The 19,511-nt window shown below is 39.2% G+C and overlaps 1 protein-coding gene across 2 annotated transcripts in view; it reads left to right on the top strand.

Annotated features, from left to right (window-relative positions):
- Tim17b (Translocase of the inner mitochondrial membrane 17b) overlaps nucleotides 1-18,686 on the top strand; it is a 60,946-nt gene extending 42,260 nt beyond the window's left edge. The window contains exons 1-4 of one of the 2 annotated variants that reach the window (XM_045762829.2): nucleotides 7,427-7,566; nucleotides 10,871-10,970; nucleotides 12,104-12,296; nucleotides 17,261-18,686. In XM_045762829.2, the coding sequence (XP_045618785.2) occupies nucleotides 7,454-7,566; nucleotides 10,871-10,970; nucleotides 12,104-12,296; nucleotides 17,261-17,454 (600 nt within the window). In that variant the 5' untranslated portion in view covers nucleotides 7,427-7,453 and the 3' untranslated portion in view covers nucleotides 17,455-18,686. Of the gene's footprint in view, nucleotides 1-7,426; nucleotides 7,567-10,870; nucleotides 10,971-12,103; nucleotides 12,297-17,260 lie in introns of those variants that run through there. The other variant, XM_069305857.1, reaches the window with a different exon arrangement.
- The last annotated feature ends 825 nt before the right edge of the window (nucleotides 18,687-19,511 follow it).

Raw genomic sequence — 19,511 nt, 5'->3', positions numbered from 1 at the left:
CAAAGGTAACTGTAGAAGGCCTATTGGCCCATACGAGGCCGCTCCTATTTATATCCACTCAATAAGAAGGGATAGTAATAGGAATAAGAATGGGATAGTAATAGGTAAGGGATCGTAAGAGAAGAAAGGGAAAGGAAAAAAAGAAGGAAAGAGAAAGAACATAAGAACATAAGAACAAAGGTAACTGCAGAAGGCCTATTGGCCCATACGAGGCAGCTCCTATTCTATAACCACCCAATCCCACTCATATACTTGTCCAACCCGTGCTTGAAACAATCGAGGGACCCCACCTCCACAATGTTACGCGGCAATTGGTTCCACAAATCAACAACCCTGTTACTGAACCAGTATTTACCCAAGTCTTTCCTAAATCTAAACTTATCCAATTTATATCCATTGTTTCGTGTTCTGTCCTGTGTTGATACTTTTAATACCCTATTAATATCCCCCCGGTTATGTCCATTCATCCACTTGTAAACCTCTATCATGTCACCCCTAACTCTTCGCCTTTCCAGTGAATGCAACTTAAGCTTTGTTAATCTTTCTTCATATGAAAGATTTCTAATTTGGGGAATTAACTTAGTCATCCTACGCTGGACACGTTCAAGTGAATTTATATCCATTCTATAATATGGCGACCAAAACTGAACTGCATAATCTAAATGGGGTCTAACTAGAGCAAGATATAGCTTGAGAACCACACCAGGTGTCTTGTTACTAACGCTGCGATTAATAAATCCAAGTGTCCGATTTGCCTTATTACGAACATTTATGCATTGATCCTTTTGTTTTAAATTCTTACTAATCATAACTCCCAGATCCCTTTCGCAATCCGACTTCGCAATCACAACACCATCTAGCTCGTATCTTGTAACTCTATCATCATTACCTAACCTCAGAACTTTACATTTATCAGCATTAAACTGCATCTGCCAATCCTTTGACCATTTCAAAACCCTATCTAGATCAACTTCAAGTGATAGTGAGTCCTCCTCCGAATTAATTTCCCTACCGATTTTCGTATCATCGGCAAATTTGCAAATGTTGCTACTCAAACCTGAATCTAAATCATTTATATATATTATAAACAACAGAGGTCCCAGGACAGAGCCTTGAGGCACTCCACTTACAACATTTTCCCACTCTGACTTGATTCCATTTATACTAACTCTCTGTTTCCTTTGGTATAGCCATGCCCTAATCCAGCTTAATATAGCACCCCCAATACCATGAGACTCTATTTTTTTAATCAGTCTTTCATGTGGCACTGTATCAAAAGCTTTGCTAAAGTCAAGGTATACAACATCGCAATCCTTACCACTATCAACTGCCTCAACAATGCTAGAATAAAAAGATAACAAATTTGTTAAACATGAACGGCCATTTATAAAACCATGTTGCGACTCAATTATTAATTTATGTTTTTCAAGATGAAGACGAATTTTATTTGCTATTATAGATTCGAGTAACTTTCCCACAATAGACGTTAGGCTAATTGGTCGATAGTTAGACGCAAGTGATCTATCTCCTTTCTTAAAAACTGGTATCACATTAGCAACTTTCCAAAACTCTGGCACTCTGCCTGACTCTATTGATTTATTAAATATGGTTGACAGTGGGTCACAAAGCTCCTCTTTGCATTCTTTAAGCACCCTAGCAAACACTTCATCCGGCCCTGGGGATTTGTTTGGTTTGAGTTTTACTATTTGTTTAAGAACATCCTCCCTGGTAACTGCTAAACTCGTCAACCTGTCCTCGTCCCCACCCACATAGACTTGTTCGGCTGAAGGCATATTGTTAAGTTCCTCTTTAGTAAATACAGATACAAAATATTTATTAAAAATACTACTCATCTCTTCATCACTATCTGTTATTTGACCTGTCTCAGTTTTTAATGGACCTATCCTTTCCCTAGTCTTAGTACGATATAACTGAAAAAACCCTTTAGGATTTGTCTTTGCTTGCCCTGCTATGCGAACTTCATAGTTTCTTTTTGCTTTCCTTATCTCTTTTTTAACATTTCTAACCAGTTGTACGAATTCCTGTTCTAAAGTGACCTCCCCATTTTTAATCCTTTTGTACCAAGCTCTCTTTTTACCTATAAGGTTCTTCAAATTCTTTGTTATCCACTTTGGGTCATTAGTATACGATCTATTCAATTTGTATGGTATACTACGTTCCTGTGCTTTGTTTAGAATATTCTTAAATAAGTTATATATTGAATCCACATCGAAATCCCCATTTAAGTCACCTATCGCTGGGTTCATGTCTCGCTCCAAGACCGGCCCACACCCCATACCCAAGCTTTTCCAATCAATTTGACCCAAAAAATTTCTTAGGCTATTAAAATCAGCTTTTCGAAAATCTGGCACTTTAACAGAATTTTCTCCTACTGGTCTATTCCATTCTATGCTAAATCTGATTTCTTTGTGATCACTGCTCCCTAGCTCACTCCCTATTTCGATGTCATTAATTTGCGTTTCCCTGTAAGTTAACACTAAATCTAAAATATTATTTTCCCGTGTTGGTTCCTTAATGTGTTGCGTAAGAAAGCAATCGTCAATTAATTCTAGAAAATCTTCTGCTTCACTATTCCCTGTTTTGTTCAACCAGTTTATTCCGCTAAAATTAAAGTCACCCATGACATAAATACTGTTAGATCTAGATGCTCTAGATATTTCATCCCATAGATGCTTTGCTTCCATTCTGTCTAAATTTGGTGGCCTATATATTACTCCTATTATAATATTATTAGCTTTTTCGTTTAATTCAATCCAAATAGTTTCTGTGTGTGGCTCTGTTTTGATTCCCTCTTTGAGACTACATTTCAAATTGTCCCTAACATATATGGCTACTCCACCTCCTCGTCTAATATATCTATCTGTGTGAAATAGTTTAAATCCATATATTTGATATTCAGCTAATAGTTCTCTATTTTCTACATTCATCCACGTTTCGGTAAGTGCAATAATATCTATTTTTTCTGTGCAGACAAGAGCATTTAATTCGTTAATTTTATTTCTTAGACTTCTACTGTTAGTGTAATATACCCTAAGTGAATTGTTATTTTGCGGACCTTCTCTTTCCCTGATCGTTTTGCCAATTCCTTTCTCCCACAAACACATACTTTTATTACCTCCTTCCTCCAAATCAATTCCCATACCTCTATCTACTAACAGTTTAAACCCAAACAAACACCTCTAACCACTTCTTCTAGCGAGTTCGCAACAGCAACAACCCCAGCTCTCGATAGATGCACCCCATCACGAGCATACATTTCATTTCTTCCATAGAAGTGTTCCCAGTTGTCTATGAAAGATATTGCATTTGATTTGCAATATCTTTCCAGCCGGCAATTGACACCAAGTGCCCTCGATATCCATTCATTTCCCACTCCCTTTCTTGGAAGAATGCCACATATGATCGGGATTCCTCCCTTGCTCCTAACTAACTCTATGGCTGTTTTATACTCTATTTATGTTTTAGAGAATTAAAGAATTTGAACTTAACAATATGCCTTCAGCCGAACAAGTCTATGTGGGTGGGGACGAGGACAGGTTGACGAGTTTAGCAGTTACCAGGGAGGATGTTCTTAAACAAATAGTAAAACTCAAACCAAACAAATCCCCAGGGCCGGATGAAGTGTTTGCTAGGGTGCTTAAAGAATGCAAAGAGGAGCTTTGCGACCCACTGTCAACCATATTTAATAAATCAATAGAGTCAGGCAGAGTGCCAGAGTTTTGGAAAGTTGCTAATGTGATACCAGTTTTTAAGAAAGGAGATAGATCACTTGCGTCTAACTATCGACCAATTAGCCTAACGTCTATTGTGGGAAAGTTACTCGAATCTATAATAGCAAATAAAATTCGTCTTCATCTTGAAAAACATAAATTAATAATTGAGTCGCAACATGGTTTTATAAATGGCCGTTCATGTTTAACAAATTTGTTATCTTTTTATTCTAGCATTGTTGAGGCAGTTGATAGTGGTAAGGATTGCGATGTTGTATACCTTGACTTTAGCAAAGCTTTTGATACAGTGCCACATGAAAGACTGATTAAAAAGATAGAGTCTCATGGTATTGGGGGTGCTATATTAAGCTGGATTAGGGCATGGCTATACCAAAGGAAACAGAGAGTTAGTATAAATGGAATCAAGTCAGAGTGGGAAAATGTTGTAAGTGGAGTGCCTCAAGGCTCTGTCCTGGGACCTCTGTTGTTTATAATATATATAAATGATTTAGATTCAGGTTTGAGTAGCAACATTTGCAAATTTGCCGATGATACGAAAATCGGTAGGGAAATTAATTCGGAGGAGGACTCACTATCACTTCAAGTTGATCTAGATAGGGTTTTGAAATGGTCAAAGGATTGGCAGATGCAGTTTAATGCTGATAAATGTAAAGTTCTGAGGTTAGGTAATGATGATAGAGTTACAAGATACGAGCTAGATGGTGTTGTGATTGCGAAGTCGGATTGCGAAAGGGATCTGGGAGTTATGATTAGTAAGAATTTAAAACAAAAGGATCAATGCATAAATGTTCGTAATAAGGCAAATCGGACACTTGGATTTATTAATCGCAGCGTTAGTAACAAGACACCTGGTGTGGTTCTCAAGCTATATCTTGCTCTAGTTAGGCCCCATTTAGATTATGCAGTTCAGTTTTGGTCGCCATATTATAGAATGGATATAAATTCACTTGAACGTGTCCAGCGTAGGATGACTAAGTTAATTCCCCAAATTAGAAATCTTTCATATGAAGAAAGATTAACAAAGCTTAAGTTGCATTCACTGGAAAGGCGAAGAGTTAGGGGTGACATGATAGAGGTTTACAAGTGGATGAATGGACATAACCGGGGGGATATTAATAGGGTATTAAAAGTATCAACACAGGACAGAACACGAAACAATGGATATAAATTGGATAAGTTTAGATTTAGGAAAGACTTGGGTAAATACTGGTTCAGTAACAGGGTTGTTGATTTGTGGAACCAATTGCCGCGTAACATTGTGGAGGTGGGGTCCCTCGATTGTTTCAAGCACGGGTTGGACAAGTATATGAGTGGGATTGGGTGGTTATAGAATAGGAGCTGCCTCGTATGGGCCAATAGGCCTTCTGCAGTTACCTTTGTTCTTATGTTCTTATGTTCTTATACCTCTGAATCAGTTCCTCACTCCTGACTCGACCAACATCATTTCCTCCCACGCTAATGCAAATAATGGGATTGTTCCCATTACCAGCCATAATATCATTCATGTTGTTTATAATATCACCAATGCCAGCTCCGGGATAGCAAACCCTTAACCTGTTCCCCCTATCTCTAGCACAAAACGTTCTATCCAAATACCTTATCTGGGAATCTCCCACAACTAATGTTTGCTTAGGTACTTCCTTTACTTTCTGAGGGGCCTGCGCTTCCTTTCTCTTCGTTGCTTTCCCTTTTGCGCGATCCACAGTCTCTCCACAGCACTCGTCCTCCAAAACGTCAAATGAATTTGAAGTTGCTATGGCGTTTGAAGGCGGCTTTATCAAAGTCTTCTTAAGGCCCCTGTCTTTCGCAACTCTCCAAGACGAGGTCCCTTTACTGCTGGTCTCCTCCTTCGTTACTTCTCGTTGTTTTTTAAGCTGACGCACCTCCTCCCGCAGAGAGTCCAACTCTGTCCTCAGGGCTCCCACTAGAGTCACCAGGTCCTTCACTACAACTTCCATATTTGCTATGATAATATAACAACACTCAGGAGCTCCGGTTAACACAACCTCTCACTGTGACCTCAATTTTACCTCAAAGAAAGGTAAAATTGAAATACGTTTATTGAGGTAAAATAAAATACATACACAAAAATAAAATAAGGGATGAGGTAGCTCAAGCTATTCTCACCCCGTTCAGTACATCGTGTTAATACATACATAGACACACATCACAAGCAATAAACGTATTACCGAACATTCTGAGAGATACCTCAACAACCCTAGCCGGATAAACGTATACATTTCCTAGAAAGATAAAAGGTAGGGTAAGTTAGGTTTGTTAGACGAAACGTCGTCTAACAGGCCCGTCGTCAACTCGGAACAAGTAGCAAGGGCTATGGCGAGCCCGTAGTGAACTTACCTGTCTCTGATTGATTGATGAAGATTAAGCCACCCAAAAGGTGGCACGGGCATGAGTAGCCCGTAAGTGGTGGCCCTTTTAAGCCATTACCAGTATCAAGAGCTGATACTGGAGATCTGTGGAGGTGCGAATGCACCCTGCATGACGGGAGATGTCTCCCTTGTGAATGTGTTAAGATGATGCCACCCAAAAGGTGGCACAGGCATGAATAGCTCGTAAGTGGTGGCCCTTTTGAGCCATCACCAGTATCAATAGATGATACTGGAGATCTGTGGAGGTCTGTGTACCTGTCTCTCTACGTTCAGGCAATATATAGGTAGAAGAGAGGTGAGCACCCTGCATCTCCCGTCACGCAGGGTGCATTCGCACCTCCACAGATCTTCAGTATCAGCTTTTGATACTGGTAATGGCTTAAAAGGGCCACCACTTACGGGCTATTCATGCCCGTGCCACCTTTTGGGTGACTTAATCTTCATCAAATCAAATCATCAGAGACAGGTACCACCCACGACCACCATTTGGTCACCACTTGGTCCGGGAGACATCTCCCGTCACGCAGGGTGCAGTTGCGCCTCCACAGATCTCCAGTATCATCTTTTGATACTGGTAATGGCTCAAAAGGGCCACCACTTACGGGCTATTCATGCCCGTGCCACCTCTTGGGTGGCTTAATCTTCATCAATCAATCAATCAGAGACAGGTAGATTGATGAAGATTAAGCCACCCAAGAGGTGGCACGGGCATGAATAGCCCGTAAGTGGTGGCCCTTTCGAGCCATTATCAGTATCAAAAGATGATACTGGAGATCTGTGGAGGCGCAACTGCACCCTGCGTGACGGGAGATGTCTCCCGGACCAAGTGGTGACCAAATGGTGTACCTGTCTCTCTACGTTCAGGCAATATATAGGTAGAAGAGAGGTGAGGAGCAGAAAATCTTAGATGTAAAAAAGGTATAAGGTGTAATAAAGGGGGATAGTAAGAATAAGCGAATAAGAAGATAAGAACAAAGGTAACTGCACCACAGCACCTGGGCTCACCATAGCCCGTGCTACTTGCCCCGCTCCTGTGCCTCAGGTAAGTTACGGGCTCACCATACCCCGTGCTACTTGGAACCTGTTCCGAGTAGCTGAATCTATAACAACAACAAGGTAACTGCAGAAGACCCATTGGCCCATATGAAGAAAAAAATAAAAAAAAACTAAATTTTATTATTGTTGTTTTGCAACCTGGGGACGGTCAATAGATCAACCATAGGGTGAGGATAGACCTCGATACAACCCTGAATTTTATCAATATATATAGCCACTGGCTTTCTGTCCCCCCAACAAAATGAACTATAGCCAATGAGCAGAGCCTTGTCTATAATTGAGCAGAGGCGCAGTGTGGCCGGCACTTGTCCCAGCGCAACACACACACACTGCACTTCAGCCATGGAGGAGTACGCCAGAGAACCATGGTCAGTTCACCTTTATTTAATGTGTTTAAGACTTCCTGACAGGCAGGTATGCGTATGTGTGTGTGTATGTAAGTCTGAGGAGCGAGAGAGATTAGAGATAGAAAGAGAGAAAGAAGGAATAGAGATGGAAGTGTGGAGAGGGCCGGCCCGGGGGGAGCATAAGGTTGCTGGGACATCGTCTGCTGGGCCCCACTGACGCAACACCACCTACACATGCTCCACCTATAAATGCTCCACCACATATATGCTCCACTACCTATACATGCTCCACTACCTATACATGCTCCACCTACACATGCCCCACTACCTACATATGCTCCACCACCTACACATGCCCCACTACCTACACATGCTCCACCTACACATGCCCCACTACCTACACATGCTCCACCTACACATGCCCCACTACCTACACATGCTCCACCAACACATGCCCCACTACCTACACATGCTCCACCTACACATGCTCCACCTATACATGCTCCACCACCTACACATGTGCCACCTGGCCAAGTGATGCTCGGGGGTGGGGGGTAGTTAATACATCATACAATACCATGATTTTATTGCAAGATCTGAGCATAAACGCGGTTTACCTCAACAACCCTAGCTGGTTGTTGGCCAGGCTTCAGCAGACTGTCAGGCTTCAGCAGACTGTCAGGCTTCAGCAGTCAGTGCTAGGTTTCAGCAGACATTGCTAGGTTTCAGCAGACTGTGCTAGGTTTCAGCAGACAGCGCTAGGTTTCAGCAGACTGCTAGGCTTCAGCAGTGCTAGGCTTTTACCAACAGTAGGGGTTTTACTTGCCCTTACCTTACTTGCCTTATAGCAATTTTGGGAGCATTCCCAAGTTGGTAATGCTCTTCAAAAAAATTATCTTGCATGTCCATGGGGATTTTGACTAGCAGATTATAATTTATTTGCCTGAACTTACCTAAGGGCCCCTATCTAGTGGTTTCGATGAGGATAGGAAGCCAGCTGCTTGTTGAAAGTCCCCCCCCCCCCCATTTGTCCTGATTTTGTCGAGCTGGTTGTGCAATTCAGCAGCATTTTGACATTTACGGCTTTTGACAGGTAGGTAGTTCCATGGGGGTTATAACCCTGTGGGTTAAAAGCATCTCCTATTTTCTGTCCTACATTATGGCTTATTGAGCTTGAAACCATTGTTCCTTGTTTGTGTTAAGAACATAAGAATAAAGGTAACTGCAGAAGGCCTATTGGCCCATACGAGGCAGCTCCTATCTATAACCACCCAATCCCACTCATATACATGTCCAACCCACTCTTGAAACAATCGAGGGACCCCACCTCCACCATGTTATGCGGTAATTGGTTCCACAAATCAACAACCCTGTTACCGAACCAGTATTTTCCTACGTCTTTCCTAAATCTAAACTTATCCAATTTATACCCATTGTTTCGTGTTGTCTTGTGTTGATAATTTTAATACCCTATTATTATCCCCTTTGTTATGTCCATTCATCCACTTGTAAAGGGGGGGGGGGTTACTTTGATCCACCACAGGATTGATAGACAAAAAAGGGGTGGGGGGGGGGGTCCTTCTCCCTCTACAACCTGGGACTTAAGGTTATTACTCTATTCCACTCCTCATAGGTCACTACAAAGGGCCTGGGTTTATAAATGAATATACAAAATAAATGTGGATAACCCCCATGTGACACAGCTGAGCACATACACCTGAATTGACAACACACCACTCTCCCTACACACAGGGTTCCAAAAATCCTTATTTCCACAAATTCCTATCCCTAACTCATAAAGAAAAGGGGAAGCACCGCTATAAACCTCTATAATAATGCACTTATCGTATTTGTTGGAGACCATCCACAACACAGGTCTGGTTGTCACTGCCTCCCTCTCCCAAGTGACTGACAGGGGCTGCCACATGTCCCTCCCTGCCTGGTTCCAATAATGTCCCCTCCCTATACATGTCATATACATTTCCCAATACTTCATTTATATGTCTTATAATGTTCCAGGCTGTTTTTCTACATTTAACACTGTTGTTTCTCGATATTTTCTTGCATTGAATCTGCGTTTTCTTAACCATTTTATCCCTTTTGTTTACATTTTTTTTTTTAGGAGATTACATTTTTCCTGTTGAGATGATGCTCTGTGCATCTGAAAGGGGTCTGCGTTCCAGACTTTTTTTCAACATTTAACACTGCTATTTCTCCCTACACAAGGGTTTCTCTCTTGCATAATACACTGCTATTTCTCCCTATACAAAGGTCTCTCTTACAACATGGTTGTTGATTTGTGGAACTAATTACCGCGTAATGTGGTGGAAGTGGGGTCCCTCGATTGTTTCAAGCGTGGGTTGGACATGTATATGAGTGGGATTGGGTGGTTATAGATAGGAGCTGCCTCGTATGGGCCAATAGGCCTTCTGCAGCTACCTTTGTTCTTATGTTCTAGAAAAATGTGCCTTGTCAATGCATTTCAGCCAATAAACTGTGCTGCATAGAAAATGAACTGGCTACACCTTCATTACCTGGCCATATTAAATTGGAAAATGTAAAATTATTCATCTTTTGTAACCCCAGGTAATGCATGCACAAGGAATCATTCTTTATAGGTACAGTACTGTAGTTAAATAAGGATGCTTTTTGGCAAATATCAGAGGCTGTTGGGAAAAAATTCTTCAGTTCTCTGGTAAACCCCAGTTGGAACAATACCCAGATGTGTGTACACAGCTGAAGGGTTTAGCTGAGACTACCTTTAGGCAGAGTACAGTATTGGATGACGTGTTTTAGCATCGCCGAAATGTTTGCTGTCAGAAGTGTTAATAGCTGAAATATATTTAAATTGTTGTTACCTTGATTGTTGGGGTACCTTGTTGTTATTGGGGCGCCTGACAGATGAGTGGACAGCACTTCGGATTTGTAGTCCTGAGGTTCCGGGTTCGATCCTTGGTGGAGGCAGAGACAAATGAGCAAAAAAATTTGTTCACCCTGATGCCTCTGTTACCTAGCAGTAAATAGGTACTTGGGAGTTAGACAGCTGCTACGGACTGCTTCCTGGGGGTGTGTAAAAAAAAAAAGGCCTGGTTGAGGATCGGGCCATGGGGACGCTAAGCCCCGAAATCATCTCAAGATAACCTGAAGATAACCCATCAAGAGAATGGGTACTTTTAAACCTAAGTAACAAATATGTTTGTCCTGTGTTTTGTAATAAACAAGATTTTCTATCTTCTGTACTGTTAATACACACAAAAGAAGCAGTGTACATACTGTAATAGGCTAACAAGTAGACTTGGATAACTGACCTTTGTTCATTTCACAGCCCATGGCGTATTGTGGACGACTGTGGTGGCGCTTTTACAATGGGCGTTATTGGTGGAGGACTCTTCCAGGCAGTTAAAGGATTCAGAAATGCTCCAAGTGTAAGTTAAGCTTGTACTCTACTGTTCTGTATAGTAAAGGTATTGTGTGTATTGTCTGAATATACAGTATCTCAAATTAGCTGCTGTGTGTCATTTGTTTTGAGTAATTCAATGATGAAGCTCACAAGACTGGCTAGTATTATTTATAATTTATGTCTTGCAAGCAAATCTAAATGAACAGGATAGAGTAAAAATATAAAATTGCGAACTTTTCAATAAGTGTAAATTAAAGATGCCAAAGTTCATTGTTGAAAATTATTGATACTTAAGATGTTACTGGATATAATACTATGCAAATTTGAATCCTAAAAAGTTACCATTACTGATATTTAAAACACATTACTCATTAGCCTGATTTGAAATTAAATTATTGAATATTGTTGCAATTTATGATAGCATGTTAGTATTTGTGTACAGTTATTATGGAAAAGAAAAGCTATTCACTAGTTGATGGTCTGGTCAACTGGTTGGATGTGGCTGCTCAGACTGATGTATGAATCGCAGCCTGGTTGATCAGGTATCCTTTGGAGGTGTTTATCGAGTTCTCGTGAACACTGAGAGGTTGGCCAATAATGCCCCTGATGTGTAGTGGAAGTGTGTTGACCCGAGAGACCTCGGTCTCGGGTCTCTGATGTTGATAAAGGTTCTCTCTGAGCACCTGTTGCACCTTTGCTTTTCAACTTGGGTATTCTGCCATGCCTCCTGGTCTCATATGATGTTATTTATGGTGTCTTGTACTGTATTGTACTGACATTTCTAATAAGGAAACCAACTGTTGTCTGAGTTGGCCATGACATGTCTAATAGGAAGGCAGCTGTACATTCATAACGAGTACTGTAATTATATGGAAAGCCAAATCATGAAATTAATGTTATGTATTTTGTCCACATATTGGAAATTTTATAACTAAAATTTAGTGTTGAGTGGCATTTGGCTCCTAAACCACATAATTGCTTAGGCTTAATCCATATATGTAATGAATCTTCTACCCAGAATACAATATGTAATTTTTAGGTGAATAATTTGGTATAAACTATGAAGATATAGTACTGTATGTGGAATACTGAAAGCTGGGGTAGGCCTTATTATTAATCTTTGAAAATGACCTGAGACTAAATAAGTTTTTGTTACAGGGCTTTTCCAGGCGGTTTGCTGGAAGCATGGTTGCAGTTAAACAGCGTGCACCTATTGTTGGTGGGCAGTTTGCCGTTTGGGGTGGATTGTTTTCAACTATTGATTGTTCCCTTGTATATATGCGCAAGAAGGAAGACCCTTGGAATTCTATTATCTCGGGTGCTGCGACAGGTGGCATTTTGGCAGCTAGAAGTAAGTTCTAGTTTAGTTTTTTGTTGGTTTCACCAGAAAATGTGTAGGATAATTTACAATTTTTTTGTAACAAGCGCAACATGTACAGGGAAGAGTAATTATGTTGACAGTTACTTCCATATGAGGAAAGATTTAAGAGGAATTTCTCATAATGATGCACAGGCTATTGAAATATATTTGCCTGTATATTTTGAGATACAGTATTGCACCATAATCTTAGAAATCAAAAATATTATTTTTAGGTACATTATTCATTTTATCTCTCTTGATCTATGCAAGCCGACATATTATGCCAGCCCCCACATTCGAGCAGCAAGTCTAGTGATGTGTCTTGTGACTTGGTGTAGCCTAACTGCAGCATAATCACAGTTTTGCACTATAAGTTAGTTTTATTATGATTATGGATTGAAGTGACCCGAATGTGATATAGCAAATAAAGCCAAGACCCAACCCCTAATTGTTCCATAGCCACATCAGGAAGAAAACAACAGTTTAGGAACAGGCTATGAAATTTTGGTTATTGGAAGGGCACTAGAGAAATTGACAGGAAATTGTGTGAGAAACTAGACTTAAGATTGTGAAGTCTTCACAATAAGGTAAGGGAAAGTGTCTGAGCTGAGTGGGAAGGTGTGAAACCAAGTAGCACTGGAGGACTTTCGAGATTACCAGAGATGAAGTAAGGAGGCATCTGCTAGAACAGGACATGACTATGTCAGATCAGACAGGGGCCTTGCTCTGAGTACTGAGAGGCAGCTTAACCCCAGTACTGAGCAGCCTTCACACGAGACCCTCTTGTGGTGTGCGAGAAATTTTAATTTTCTTTTTTCTTTTCTGATATTGTTAAAATGGGTTCGTGGATCATGGAAAAAGTACAAAAAAATAAATAATAAGACATACATTGGCTGTGATGGAGCAAAGCAGTTGAGCAGTTTATGGGCTCTTGAGTGAGTAGGCACTCGGTACATGTGGCGCTAGCTCAAGTGACCCCATAGGGTGGTATTTGCAGCAAATATAATTTTGCATAATTATTTTAATGGTTCTTGACATTGAGAGGCCCGGCCCAGGGTCAATGGGAGAGTAGAACTACTCCCAGAACTCAATGATATGATCAAGGTTTTCCTATAATGTTATTTAGTAGTGTGTAATTTGAGAAATTTATATAATCAAATGTGTGAAACATCACACCTGGCCTCAGTCTGGTCTCGGGAAGTAGAACTCCCAGAACCCTCTCCAGGTATCATTATGCTCAAAAATATGGTGTGCATATTAGTCGCACACAGAACAAATTCTTAGGACAATAAAAGACAGTTTTTGCTGTTATTACACTACACACACACACACACACACACACACACACACACACACACACACACACACACACACACACACACACACACACACACACACACACACACACACACACAACCATCTACATTTGTATGCACCATTATGAACCACTAAGCATTTCTGGTGAGTGTACTAACAGTATAACTGGTTATCAGAGTTCAGCCTAGTCCTGCATTGTTTACATGAAATTGTAACAGCATTCATTGAATATATTTTATTTTCTTTGCATTGTTAATGTTTTTATGTATTTTTTTTTTTTCTGTTAGTGTAATAATGCAATGAGCTGTCAAGAATATTATTTGTCACAGAATGTGACAAATAATATTAACACTATCGCCTGCGCCACAGACTTTGACGTCATGGGGCTATTGGTGTGTGCGAGCGTGCGGCGGTCTAAATGTGTATACTCGTTTCAGTATTCTCACCTTAATTCTCGTGCTACGTCATTCGTTTTGGTATCGTTGTGTTCACAATTAAATTCCCTGCAGATGTATATGCATATAATGTCCAAAAGCCTGGCGAGACTCACCGCAGCAAAGCCTAAAGTTACCCGTGAAAGAGCATCAATTTGCACATCACAACCGAATGTGTATACTCGTTCAGTTTGATAACATCAATTTTCATGTTACATTGCTCGTTTTGGTATCAAATTGTTTGCAATATAAAGGCGCGCATTTTGAAACTAGTCTCATAATAATAGAGCAATAACTGTAATTTTAACAAATATTTTAATTTTGGACCCTCATCATCAAAATTATTTATCTTTCTAGTATTCTGACATCAATTTTCATGTTACATCGCTCGTTTTGGTATCAAATTGTTCGCAATATAAAGGCGCACATTTTAAAACTAGTCCCATAATAATAGCACAATAAATAGAATTTAACCAAATATTTTAAAATTTAAAATTTAGACCCAAAAAGTATTTATAATCTTTAGTGTTCTGACATCAGGTTTCGTGTTACATCTTTCATTTTGGTTTCAAATTGTGCGCATTCTAAAGGTGCTTATTTTGAACTATCCCGAGGTCGATCGGATAAAAAATGAATTTTATACAAATATTTTTTACTCATATTTGATTCGCTCAAATATTTGAGTAAAATATTTTGACTCGCTCCCAGAAGGTATTTTGCAATTGCTCTCGTTCTTTGATAATCTTCATTGGCTACCTTATATAAGTGATCATCCTGGACCTTTGTATGGGCTTCTAGAATTGTATTGAATCTTGATAAATTGTGATCATATGTACAGGTAAAAATCTATCGATATGATTTGTCTTCTGTTGTTGGCACAAAAATTTAGAATTCTATTTCCTCTGGGTGGGCATCAGTTACATGCTGTATTCTGTATAAGATAAAGAAATTACTCTTCTGTGTGCGCCGTTATATTCACAGTATATTGTCTTGTGGTAAAATCTTCCGTTACAGGACTTGTGATTCAGCTATAGCCTCCTCTTCTGTTACTGTGCTATGAAACATTTCCTTAGTTTACTACCATTTTGAAATATTGCTCCACAGATTCTGAGCATCCCATGTTTGATTTCTTGTTATTGGTTGTTGTCGAGTTCTTTTATGTATGGTATTACATCACCTGTTATTGTTCTGGCCTTTCTGAAAGGTGGAATTCCAATTCTGTTATCTCTTCAGGTTTAGCTGTTCTTGGTAATGCCAGGATTCTCAACCTCAGTGTATGTGCACAATGTGTCAGATCTATTTAGTAAGCTACTGACTTTTGTGTAGATATTTTACACTGCCATTGTTCTTGTTCCTACAGGGCCGAGATATTGATCCTGCACAATATTATTTTGAACGTTGTATTGTCCCTTTGGTTTTGTGCCCCTTTTTTTTTTTTTCCTTCTCTCCCCAAATTTTTATCTTTACTATGAGGTCTTGAGGATGTGTGTGTTTTATCCATTGTTAATTTAGATTAGATTTTGTACTTTTAAGTACAATACATGTATCCAGTCTGTGCTTGAGAGTTGGATGGGTATGCTTACGAAGTTTGTTCCGCGCTTGCCTAACCTCTTTACAGCTGTCTTGCAACCTCTTTCAAAATGTTAATCTAGAGGATAATCGAACAGGGTAATCTTTTTTTTTTTTTTTTATTCCTACAAGTTAATTTTTTATTGATGAAATATATCTATTTCATCAGATCATTCTGCCCATATTTTCTTATAAATTGTTTTCCTCTTTATCCTCCATATTAGTGCTGGGTTTATTGACTTTAGTACAGTTAAAGTGAAATAAACCTTTGTTTTTTTGTTTTAATCATTGTTGAATGCGTGTCAATTTATCAGATGTTTTATCATTGTGGTACATCATTTAGCAATCATCATATGGCTTTAGTTCTGGGTTCTATACCAGATACATAACTCACGTTTGCTATTGCTTGCCATAACTGCTACCTTAAATTCATGGTATGTTTTTGGTAACAATATACCATAATATATATTATATATACAGGGGTACCTCGGTTTAAGAGTTTAATCTGTTCCTGGAGACGGCTCGTAACCCGAAAACTCGTAAACCGAAGTCAATTTCCTTGTAAGAAATAATGGGAAATTAATTAATCCGTTCCTGACTACCCAAAAACCTCACTTCAAACTAAATTTTATACCTAATTCATCGAAATTTACACTACAAAAGTATATTCAAGTTATTACTTACCCTTGCTGATGACTGCTGTTGGTGTATGGAAGATGGTGAGGAAGGGGGAGGAGGAGAGGTGTTACAGTTTGGAAGGGGAGTCCCTTCCATTATAACATCAAGCAGTGAGCACCTCTCTGGAGTGCATTTGCTGGCATGTTTTGCCTGCATACCACTAGGACGTGCTTGTGGCTCACTGCTTGCTTGTCTTACTAAGAAATTGTCTAAAGACATTTGTTTTTCCCTACATTTTAACACTTGTCTATAATAAGACATCACATTGTTATGTAAAAGGTCAATGCAATGGCCTGCTACAGCTTTATCTGGGAGAGTTTTTTCAATAAAACTTTGCAGTTCTTCCCATACTTCACACATTTTCTTAATGAGGAAGGGACATCCTCTACTGCCTCTACTCACAACTATTTTCTTAGGTTGAATCTTACCACTGGATTTCTTGGGACCCATTGCGAGATATATAATAACTTTTATGCTCAAATATCCAACAAAACACTGTAAATCATGGTGAAGAATTCAGGCAGGATAGTCACCGAGTGTGAGGCACTTGTAAACTGAGGGGCGATCGCTGTGCTACCATGTGCTAGGTCGGCCCATATGCGTATCAACACGCTCGTATCCAGATGCAAATTTTCTGAGCAAATCCTACTCGTAACCCGAAAAACTCATAACCAGGGACGCTCGTAATCCAAGGTACCACTGTATATATATATATATCATATATTACACCCACCCACCCACCCTCCTTGAGTGAGGGTGGATACTGTGTACTTTCTGAAAAGCTTTGAAGCCTCCCCCTATCCCCTCCATCTCTGTCCTGCCTAAATCAATCTAAATTTCTCCTTAGCTAATGATATAAGTACTGTACAGGGTTTGCATTCTTGATCAGATACTTAAATGTGTTGTGAAAACTTGCTTTTTTTTATACAGTATTTAACTTACAGCTTTTATTTGCAGGTGGAGCAGCAGCAATGGCAGGTAGTGCAGTTATTGGTGGAATGCTACTAGCCATGATTGAAGGTGTTGGTATCCTCCTCACACGCTTTGCTTCAGATCAGTTCAAGCCAATAGCACCAGGGGAGATGGGTGATCCCTCAGTCTTAGGTCCTCCTCAACCCATTACCTTAAACTCTGAACCAAATTACCAATGATTGCATTTAATTTAGAAATTCCATTCAGCTATACAAATGAATGTTTATTTTAGTTCCAGTAAAAAGTTTTGTTAATTGTAGAAGACAAATTTTACTTGTTCTTCCGATACAAATATAGAAAATCTCATTCAAATTTTACTTATTCTTCCGATACAATATAGAAAATCTCATTGCGTGCTTTAAAATCGGTGTTAAATTTTAACTAATCCTACCAGAAAGTTGGAATTAGTCTTCAAAAGTCACCTTTTGAATTTTAGTAATTAGCCGAGCAATATTCCATATTAGTTTCAATTACTTTAAAATTTTACTTTTTGGTTGACTTCAGCAGCTGTAATCACCATCTCCATTGTTTCTTAACGTTCCTTTTGAGAAGGCATGGTAATTACAGCTGTTGCCTTCCAAAGTTATAAATTTTTCAGCAAGAAAGCTAATTATACATACATTTATTACTCAAAAGAAAGTGAAAAATGTAAAGTTAACACTTTGGTGATCAGGCCTCTCTGGATGTTCTCGACAGTAAACTTTCTGGAATCCATGGGTGGCTCAGGGATGCAAAAAAAAGTTTACAATCATTTAATGTTTTCTAAGTTACTTGTTGGGTTATAGCTATAAATTTGATACAAAGAGAGTAATCACACTAATGTGACTGCATCAATGAGAAAATCGGTAGGGAACGCTGCACGGTCCCATGAATCCTGTGTGGGGGGAACACACACTGCTTAGGTTCAAACCGTCATCACGGCGCCCACAGATTTTCTCTTATAAATTTGATGTCGAAATGTTTGCATGTTATTTCTGTCGCCGTCATGCATAATATACGTTTACGAATTGCGATGAGATGACATGTTTTAGTATTGTTATGTTTATTGTCAGTATGAATAATGCGTTTGCGTTATCAGAATGTAAAAGTGTTAAAAATGCTAATGTATTTAAGTGTTTAGACTGGTGAATGTTGTCAATTTATCTTGGAAGCATTGCTTCATTCTCATGTTGGGTAATATGGCAAGTTGATTTCCTTTGCTTCATGATGTGAGAATCTAGCATATGTGGAGCATTTTTCTCCATGTAAATACTGTACAGTGTATCTGCAGAAAATGAGCTAAAGCTATCACTGTTAAAATTTAAGTTATATTTTACTTTTAATGTATTTCAGTTTGTGTAATATAATTTGAGATGTATTACTTTTCAAATGGAAATATTTTGTACAAAATAAAAACCTAGAATATTTTGAAGCATGATTATAGGCTAACCAAATGCATAAATACACTGGTGTCGTATACTGTTTTCAGATGTGCACTATATACATTAACACACTTTCAGTGTTTTGACACGATGGCATTGGATGTTCCATACACAACATTCAGTGCCACATGTACCTGGAGGTTACCTTGAGCTTACCTTGAGTTACCTTTACCTTATGTAGTTTGAAAGGTTTGCTGGTCTGTACTTTACATGCAAGCATCTCTTGACTTGTATATCCAATACATGTATCACTTTCTCCCCCACACTCATGAAATGCTCAGCTTTACAGTTACAGCCCAGCTCCTGTGCCAGGTAAGTCCACTATGGGCTCACCATGGCCTGTGCTACTTGGAAACATTTTGTTCTGAGGTAGCTGAATCTAGAATGACAAATGCTCGGCAGTATCTTGTCATTTTGAGGTAGATATCCTGCTGGTACTATATACACAATGCTCAAAATGTCAACAGACATGCTGCCAAATATGGAAGACATCCATAATCTACCTTGTTTAAGATCAAAGAAGAATTAAAGGGTGCATCTAAATGCTACTAAAAAAATACATTACATTACTTTCAGTAAAGTAATAGCCTTGGTGTATCTGCAGATATAATAGAAATGTATTACTCTGGACAAGCCACCGTAAACAAAATTTTGTAATCCTTTTTCTTAAATTTGCTACCATGTTGGTGGCCTAAGTGATGAGATTGACTGCAGTTTGTCATGGCATTCATTTCACTTGTGTACAAAACACCTTATGAAGTTAAATTGCCTACATATTGTTTAGGGCAAGATAAAAAAAAAAAAAACACCCAAGG

This window comes from Procambarus clarkii, chromosome 56, assembly GCF_040958095.1.
Source record: "Procambarus clarkii isolate CNS0578487 chromosome 56, FALCON_Pclarkii_2.0, whole genome shotgun sequence".
NCBI lineage: Eukaryota > Metazoa > Arthropoda > Malacostraca > Decapoda > Cambaridae > Procambarus > Procambarus clarkii.
This window is presented reverse-complemented; position numbering and strand designations above follow the sequence as displayed.